The sequence below is a fragment of the Mus pahari genome, chromosome 14, assembly GCF_900095145.1.
Source record: "Mus pahari chromosome 14, PAHARI_EIJ_v1.1, whole genome shotgun sequence".
Lineage (NCBI taxonomy): Eukaryota > Metazoa > Chordata > Mammalia > Rodentia > Muridae > Mus > Mus pahari.
Genome location: NC_034603.1, coordinates 26,534,633 through 26,543,963, shown reverse-complemented (window position 1 = coordinate 26,543,963; position 9,331 = coordinate 26,534,633). Strand labels below are relative to the sequence as shown.

At 44.7% G+C, this 9,331-nt stretch overlaps 1 protein-coding gene across 1 annotated transcript; it reads left to right on the top strand.

The window, feature by feature from the left end:
* Positions 1 to 1,912: 1,912 nt before the first annotated feature.
* On the top strand, positions 1,913 to 2,884 carry LOC110331291 (olfactory receptor 11L1). The gene has a single exon (XM_021211773.1). It carries the CDS (start codon positions 1,913 to 1,915, stop codon positions 2,882 to 2,884), a length of 972 nt encoding a protein of 323 aa, XP_021067432.1.
* Positions 2,885 to 9,331: the final 6,447 nt, after the last annotated feature.

The window sequence follows — 9,331 nt, the reverse complement described above, 5'->3', positions numbered from 1 at the left end:
AACTCAGGACCTTTGGAAGAGCAGTCAGTGCTCTTAACCACTGAGCCATCTCTCCGGCCCATGGCTAATGTTTTCTATAGGCAGTCTACATGTTCGTGTGTATGTGTGTGTGGTGTGTGGTGTGGTGTGTGTGTGTGTGTGTGTGTGTGTGTGTGTGTGTGTGCGTAGAGGTGACTGCAGAGGCCAAAAGAAGACACTGGATACCCTTGTGCTGGAGTTATAGGCAATTTTGAGCTGTTTGACTTGGTGCCGGGAACTAAACTCCAGTCTTCTTTATGAGCATTATAACTCTTAGCTGCCAAGCCATCTCCCCAGTCCTTCCTGCTTTTTAAGGTGACAACGCTTTTTGTTGGTTCCTACCACATTAGCACTTTTGCTGGATCCCACTCTGTTAGAGGCACAGAGCTCAGGTACAGCAGGTGGGTGTGGACTTTTTGCCGTGTTTGACAAAGAATTAAATAAAAGTGCAAGGTGTCTGTCACGTTGGATATTGATAGAGAAGAAGGGTCAGAGTGGGGAGTGTGTTACCTAATGGGTAAGAAGGGCCTTTGTGGGAATGAGAAATAAATTAACTGATCCCTAAGCTACACACACACACATAAACTCACACGTGCTCACACATACATACACTCACATGTACTCACACACACGCAAACATATATACTCACACATATACACACACATACGTACAACCATTCATGCTCACCATATGCTCACACATATACACACATGTACACACACACACATGCTCACACATATACATGTATGTACATGCTCACACACACACATATATATATACATGCTCACACATATACATGTATGTATGTGCTCACACATATGCACATGCATACATACTCATACACAAATATACACACAGTAGACTGTCAGTAAGATGTTATTTAAGGAAGAATGAACAGATGTTCCCAGGACCTCAGAGAGTTCATTCTCTCTCCCTTTTCTTCTACATGGTTTTAATCAAGTTTTGTTGTGTTTGTCAGTTTCTGAGATTTTTTTTTTCCCAACGTTATTGATGTCAAGCACAAATATGTACACTTAAGGTAGGACATTTTATTTTTGATATGTTGCTATGAAGCAGAGCTCCTACCTCACCCATCACCTCAGGTCAGTGCGGTTGCCTCCTTTTGTCTGTCCTTCTGACCTTCTGTGTGTGTGCTACTATGTATGTGTCTTCCCCTTATGTCTTTGGGTCTGAGACTTCAGTATTTCACAAGCTGCCAAGAAACAGAACTTGATAAATCCCTTGTCAAGATTTAATATCTACATTCAGCTTGTTACTTTAAACGTGGCTGCAAACGTTGGGTGTGGTGGTGGACACCTCTGATCTCAGCTCATGGCTGGTTGAGGCAGGCAGGCAGACCGTGAATTTCAGGCCAGCCTGGATACCCAGTGAGACCCCGTGCCCCCCAAATAAAAGCAGCAACAACAAATAAACAAAGTGTGTAAAAGCTGGAGTTAATACATCTGTCCCTCTGAAAACCTGCGTGTAATTTCATTGTCAATTTGACATTTAGTTCATCAAACAGGCAGGTCTGTGGGTGTGTCTGGGAGGGAGTTTCTGCCTGCCTGACAGCACCATCCACTGATCTGGAGTCTTGGATAAATGAAAAGGAGAAAGCTGAGCAGTGAGTTCCCCCCCCCCCCAGACTGTGGAGACAATGGTACCTCCCCCTCCTACTGCCACACCCTCCCCACCGTGATAAACTACCTGTCAGCTGGGGGCCCCCGAACAAACCCTTCCTCCTAGAAGTTTCGTGTTGCCAGAGAAGTACCCCACACTCTATAAAATAGTTTCAAACTACTAGAGGACCGACCCCTGGACCCTAAACATCAAACCCCCGACCCTTAACATTAAACGTTGTTTTTTTTAAAATGTCTTCTGACTTCACAGAAAATGGAGCCCCAAAACCTATCCAAGGTCACGGAGTTTCAGCTCTTAGGATTCCAGAACCTTCTCGAGTGGCAGTCCCTCCTCTTTGCCATCTTCCTGTGCTTCTATCTCCTCACCATCACAGGCAACATGGTGATCATTGGCGTGGTGAGTGAGGATCCGCGCCTGCGCGCTCCCATGTACACTTTCCTCCAACATCTGTCCTTCCTGGAGATCTGGTACACATCCACCACGGTGCCCCTGCTGCTGTCCAACCTGGCCTCCTGGGGCCACATGCTGTCTTTCCCCGCCTGCATGGCCCAGCTGTACTTCTTTGTGTTTTTTGGTGCAACCGAGTGTTTCCTCCTTGCCGCAATGGCTTACGACCGGTACCTGGCCATCTGCCATCCGCTCCACTACTCTCTTCTCATGAGCCCTGACAACTGTGCTGCTCTGGTTACAGTCTCCTGGGTGACAGGGGTGGGTACGGGCTTCCTGCCTTCACTCCTGATTTCTAAGTTGGACTTCTGTGGGCCCAACCGCATCAACCATTTCTTCTGTGACCTCCCTCCGTTAATCCAGCTGTCCTGCTCCAGCGTCTATGTGACAGAAATGGCCATCTTTGTCCTGTCCATCGCTGTGCTATGCATCTGTTTCCTCCTAACCCTGGTGTCCTATGTCTTCATAGTGTCCTCCATTCTGAGAATCCCCTCCACTTCCGGCAGGATGAAGACGTTTTCTACTTGTGGTTCCCACCTGGCTGTGGTCACCATCTACTACGGGACCATGATCTCCATGTATGTGCGCCCAAATGCACATCTGTCACCGGAACTCAACAAGGTCATTTCTGTCTTCTACACCGTGGTCACTCCACTGCTCAACCCAGTTATCTACAGCCTGAGGAACAAAGACTTCAAAGAGGCCGTGAGAAAAATCGTGAGAACCAAGTGTGGGGTCTACAGAGCCAGAGTGAAAGGAAGTGTCCTCACTAAGTAGGGAGCGTGCACACACAGTGCCTCAAGCACTAGCATTCGGGGTGGGTTTTTGTTGTTGTTGTTGTTGTTGTTGTTGTTGTTGTTGTTGTTTTTGAGCTTGGGCACAGAAATTTCTCTAAAGCACTGCTAGACTGGCCTTTGAGACCCAGAGCCTGATGTTATCCAATAGCTGTACAAAGACAGAATGGAGAAAGATAAAAGTCGGAAGTGCCCTCGCAGTAAGAAAGACCAAGTAAAAGCGTCTGTGGTGCCAAGCATTTCTTCTTTTATAACCTGGAATTTTAAGGTGTTTTAATTAGGGACTTTCTAGAAAAGAAACAAACAAACAGAAAAGACAAGGAGGAAAAGGAGATCCAGAGATCTTTATGACTTGGGATTCAAGGCTTCACTTACTGTGCAATTTGCCTCCTTCCTTTCCTCTTCCTTCCCCTCCTTTTGCCCTTCTTCTTTCTCCTCTCCCTCTTCTTCTTCTTCTTCATTTGTGTGTTTTGTTTGAGACAGGGTTATCTATGTAACCCTGACTGTCCTGGAGCTCCCTCTGTAGACCAGACTGGCCTTAAACTCAGAGATCCACCTGCCTCTGTCTCCTGAGTGCTGGGATTAAAGGAGTGTGCCATCATTGCCTGACAATATGTTTGGTTTTGTTTGTTTGTTTGTTTAGAGAAAGAGTCTGTTTGTAGCCTTGGCTAGCCTGGAACTCACTAGGCAGACAAGGATTGCCTTGAACTCAAAGAGTTCTACCTGCCCTGTCTTCTGAGTGCTGGGATTGAAACTGTGATCTATTTTTCTTAACTCAGATGATATTTGGGAGGTCTGGGCTCGTCTTGTCCACTAATCTATTCATTAGGCCTGCAGATATTTTTGATCCCTTGACCTGTACCAAGTCAGTGCTACAGTCTGACAGGGTACACAAAAAACCAGGGAAGAAAGACTTTACATTAATGGATGCTCTGGTTCAGAAGGGAAGAGAAATACAGGGGTGGGGTGGGGACAAATCAACTTCTGATGTGAGCTTCCAGAGGTGACCACAGTCAGACATGCTGGGGCTGAGACCTGGGAGAGGAATCAGCACATGCGCTTAGCACGGCGGATCACAAGGGGCTTCAGCCTCCACTTCTGGGTGAGAAGACTGAGTGGAGCAGCCAGACAGAGGGCAGACACTGAAGACAGAAGAAGACACGGAGGCCCTGGACAAGGGCAAGGGAGAGTTTGGTGAGGAGCAGGGACGGATGGTACAGGTTAAAAAAAAAAACAGCAGAAATTTAAAATTCTGTGTAAACAATCACCAAAGGGCAGTATATAGACACTTGAATGAGAAACTCTATGATTAAGAATTTCAGTGGTGTGTAGAAAACAAGACAGTGACCCCCCACAATCCACCAAAGGAAGTGTGCTGGTGGGGACTGTGAACCAGAGGACCGAGTGCAGAGATGGCCGTGGAGGAGTTTCAAGATGTGAGACCTGAAGGAAAAGGAAATGCAGCCTGTGAGCATCCAGGGTGGTGGTGGCTGGGGTGGGAGTGGGGGGGACTCCTGCTAAAGACAAAGAGGCTGTTGGCAGGTGAGACAAGGATGGAGACATTTGCATTAAGCATCTCAAAACAGACACTGCTGCCAGCCCTTTGCAGGGTGGTGGCCTCATTATGGAAGGGTGACTGTGGGGGAGGGGAATGGCTGTCGTGAACCCAAAGCCAGGGTGCAGAGGTGCACAGCTGTCCAGAGAAATGTGCTTTTGAAAAGTGAGGGGGAAAAAGTCTTACTGGAGGGACAGTTGTATTTTTGTAAATCACAAGGTTTTAAACACCTGGGTGCATTGAAACAGTTGTGGGGAAGATCAATTAGTGTATTAAAAATATAAATGATTACTGGAAGTGCTAGCCAGAGCATATGTATGTGTGCCACACGGGAGCCTGGTGCCCATGGAGGTAAGAAGAGGGCATCAGACCCCCTATAACTGGAGTAGTGGATGGTTGTGAGCCACCACGTAAATGCTGGGAACCAAACCTAAGCCCTTTATAAGAACAACAAATGTTCTTAAGTACTAAGACATTGCTCCGGCACTCCATTATCACATTTAAAAAAAAGAATAATATTTATTTTCATTCTACATGTATTGTCCTGTGGATGTTTTGATTTTTGAGACAGTGCCTCACTATGCAGTCTTGGCTGGAACAAGACCAGGCTGGCCTTGAACTCACAGAGATTTGTCTTTCTCTGTCTCTGAGTACTGAAATTAAAGGGGTGTCTTGCTTTTATTATCTTTTTAAAGGACTGATTTCGGAGATCTGAAAGTTGTTTTGGTCATAGAAATGGTGGAAGCCAGGCCATGGAAACACACACCTTTAATCCCAGCACTCAGGAGGCAGAGGGCAGCCTGGTCCCTTGTCTCAAGAAAGAAAGAAAGGTTGGGAGGACAAGTTCAGAACCTTGAACACAGCCCCTTCACTACCACAAAGGACTCCTGAGCACCTCAAAATGCATCTGTTACCTAAACTAAACCATGGAAACTATTGATTACGTTTTAAAATAAAACAGTACATTTGTTGCTATGGGATTGTCCATGCATTTTGGTCAATACTGTATCTTACCAATAGTTTAATGATGGGTAGGAAAACAGGTTTTGAATTGCCAACCAATCAACCTTTTTATTTTTCATGAAAGCCACGGAAAACAAACCCGATCGACACCATTTCACTACTTATTAATTAACTGATTTTTATAGACAAGATCTCATGTTGTATTTCCAAGTCTGGAATTTACTATGTATCCCATGCTGGCCTTAAATTTCAATCAATTCTGTCCCCGTCTCCAGGGTGCTGGGATCATATGTGTGAGCCACCATGCTGGCTATCTGACTACTTCTATGAAGATGTCAACCGGAAGGGTGGGAATCAACTTTTTCTATGGTTAAAAAAACATCATAAAAATCGAAATTATGAAAAAAAATCCACAACCTTAAATCTTATCAGAGGAAAACATCTACTAAAGAAGGTCTTAGAAGTCACGCAGAGCCTCTTATTTTCTTGTTTCTTCATGTAAAATCTGTACGCACAATAGACATGTCCATGGTCTGTGTTGACTTGCATTTTTATCCAGGTTCCATATGGTTTAGCTCTGCTGTGAGAAATGTAGTCTCAGCCAACAAGGGTAAACATGACCATTTATGCTCTCTCCACATGAAACAATTCAGATTTCTCCACTGTGGATGACTACTTGTAGCTTTGTATTTATTGTTGAAACAGCTCAACTGATGCATTTAATACAGGCTGAACACTTCCAAAATGATCACACCCCAAGTTATGATACTTTGCTTATGTGTGTATATGCGCATGTGCATTTGTGTGTACAAATGTGTGCATGCATGTGTATAGAGGCCAGGAGATCTCAAATGGCGTTCCTCAGATTCCATCTACCTTTTCTCTTTCTTCCTTTCTTCTTCTTAATCTCATTAGTTATGCAAGAGGTTGGTCCAATGTATTTGGATCATGAGTCCTTCCCCTCCCCCAACTCTCCCCAGATCCACCCCCTTTCTTCCCCACACACTATTGTGTCCGCTGTCCACATCAATATCAACTTGTACTGTCCACATATTCTTGGATGCATGTCTTGAGTTATCAGTGGCTACACTTTAGAGAAAACTGACAGTTCACCTCTCAGCAGCTGACACTAGCTCCTCCGCTAGGGCTGAAACTTCATGCCTACCTACAGCATTGTGAGTTCATTATGTGTAATTGTCCTGCCGTATAGGGAAATGTGGCTTCCTCCTGGTCATCTGCCACCTCTGGCTGTTACACTCTCTCTATCCCCCAACCCCCGCTTCTTCAGTGATCTCTGAATAGCTCTCTCAGGAGTCCAGAAATCGTCAATTCATCTAGGCAGTGTAGCCAGTAGTCTTCACAGACCCTCCTGACTCTGCCTTTCCAGAGCTGAGATTTCAGGCTCACCCAGCTTTTTTGTGTGGGTTCTGGGGATCAAACTCAAATTCTTCATGCTTGTGAGTCAAGTGCTTTATTAACTAACCATTACTTTCCACCTCTTAGTGGAAAAAAGGGGATGCTGAACTTTACAATTTTAGGCAAAGAGATATGTAGCAATTTACCTGAGTGCACAACTTTCCAGACTGTCTTTGTAAGCTTTTGCAGTCTTTTAGATTGCCCGTTTGGTCCAAAATTCTTTATAGCTTGGGCAATATATTAAGGATAAATCTGAGAGGCTGGAGAGATGGCTTAGCAGTTAAGAGCACTTGTTGCTCTCCCAGAGGACTGGGGTTACCTTTTGTAATTCAGGTTCCGAGGAATCCAGTGCCTTCTTCGGGCCTCTGAAGGTGTAGGTGCATGTGTGGTGCACAGACATACATACATACAGGCAAAACATTCAGTACACACTTGAAAAACAAAACAAACCAACCAGAAGGGTGAGGAGTGAAAACTTGAACTCAGAATAGTGAAAATGCTTAAGGATATAGCAATGCCCAGCCCCCACTTTACCAGCGAGGTTAATACGTGGTCCTTACTGACATGTAAACACATCCAGTTCTTATGCTCCTCCTCGTGAAGATGCACAATCCTTATGGAGCGGAGCCTAGACTGCAGAGAGTTCCAGGTCAGTCAAGGCTACCAGATGAGACCCTGTGTCAAAAGAATTTTTTTGGTTTTCGAGACAGGGTTTCTCTGTATAGCCCTGGCTGTCCTGGAACTCACTTTGTAGACCAGGCTGGCCTCAAACTCAGAAATCNGCCTGCCTCTGCCTCCCAAGTGCTGGGAATAAAGGCGTGTGCCACCACTGCCCGGCAAATGAAATATTTTTAATGTTTCCTTTCTCCACAGAGTCCTTTTGTTTTTACTTCATATCAGTATCTCACTACCTCTAAATGAACGTTTACTGTCCACATAACTTAGGTCTTGCGGTCATCTCTGCCTCGCTTCCTCTTCTGATCTGACAGGCACGAGAAAAACCAAAACCAAAACCCCTCCACACTCATCTCTGTTGAAATCTTTGGGAAGCAGCCTGATTTTGATTAAAATTTCCACTTAATTCTGTAAATACCAACTCACAAGCGCTCTTACATGGAAGTCCAGCCACACATCAAGAGGACATTTGGCCTGACCATTGACAATGTGCAGATAAAAAAAGTGTAGCACTTTAACAGTAACTGTTACTGGAACCATCTAAAAATAAACTTGTGACCAAGGCACTGGAATTATGGAAGAGATGGAGGGGAGCCAATGTCTGAGATGTCTTCAGGAGGAACATTCTGTTCATGAAGGAATTACATGGTCCTCTCAGAAATCTCAGTGAGATCGTGATAGGAAAAGAAGTTACTTAATTTTTGGCTCCATATTCTTATATATAAATGAAGACCTTTTATAAAGATTTAAACACAGTCAGTTTGGATGGTTGGAAGGAAATGGCTGATCAAATAATAAATTAGGGGTCTACTAAACATTTTCTCTCTATCTTAGAAAGAAGATAGGCTATGGTACATTTATGTGTGTTTGCTTGTGTTTGCATGTGTATTCATGTGTGCATGTGTGTGTGCTTGAGCACGCATGTGTGTGTGTGTGTGTGTGTGTGTGTGTGTGTGTATGTATGTCTGCCTCTGGTGGTCCTTTGTGCTTCTCTAGGTTCAAGGTCCATGCACTGAAGAGGCTCTGCCAGGCAGCAGGCAGAATGGAGAACCAGCAGGACGGATTATGTGATTGTTAGAGAGATTTTCCGACAGAAAAGGTCTTTTGCAAACCACATAATAGACATCCTAAAAGACTGATGCCTTTGTACTGAAGGAACAAATGTTCCCATAGCTTTATAAACCAAGAAAGCTCATATCTGTTATTCACATTCATGACTGGCATGAATTGTTAACCGAAATGCCAAGCTGTCCATCGGTAAGTGAGCGAAAGGCTCGAGTCAATTTTAATTCTTTTGTTTCATCTGACAAGGTTACATAAGGCATTCGTTGCATGTTCTGCACCGTGAGCATCTGCCACCTACCCCACCTCCTACCCTGTCACCACCCTGCCACTCCTATTAATCCCCTTTGTTCCTCACAGATTTTCAATCTTACTTCCCTGTCATTTGCCCATGTGTCACTCAATGTACCTACAAAGATTAGGACCAATAACTGAGAGAAAAAGTGAAACCTGTCTCACCCGGCCTTGATTTGCTGTGTACAGTGGTCATAACTTTATTGGTCTTTATCCTTGATCTCAAGGCTTTACAAAGATTTTGCTCTTAACAAAACTAACACTTTCCAGAGTATAACTGGACCCTGCCCGGCTTGACTTTCAGTTTCTGAGAGCAAAGGGTGGTTTAGTAGGAATCTGAAGATAAATGTGCCTGGTCTGCGTCAATGCTGATATGAAAGGTGAGGAACACACAGTGGCAGGTGTTTCCTAGAGCTGACCTTTACCCCAGGACTCCCACTTGGCCTGATCTCCTGTGCCCAGCTG

Excerpts from the sequence above, each read along its gene's own strand:
- LOC110331291 (XM_021211773.1), top strand. The coding sequence starts at position 1,913 with ATGGAGCCCCAAAACCTATCCAAGGTCACGGAGTTTCAGCTCTTAGGA.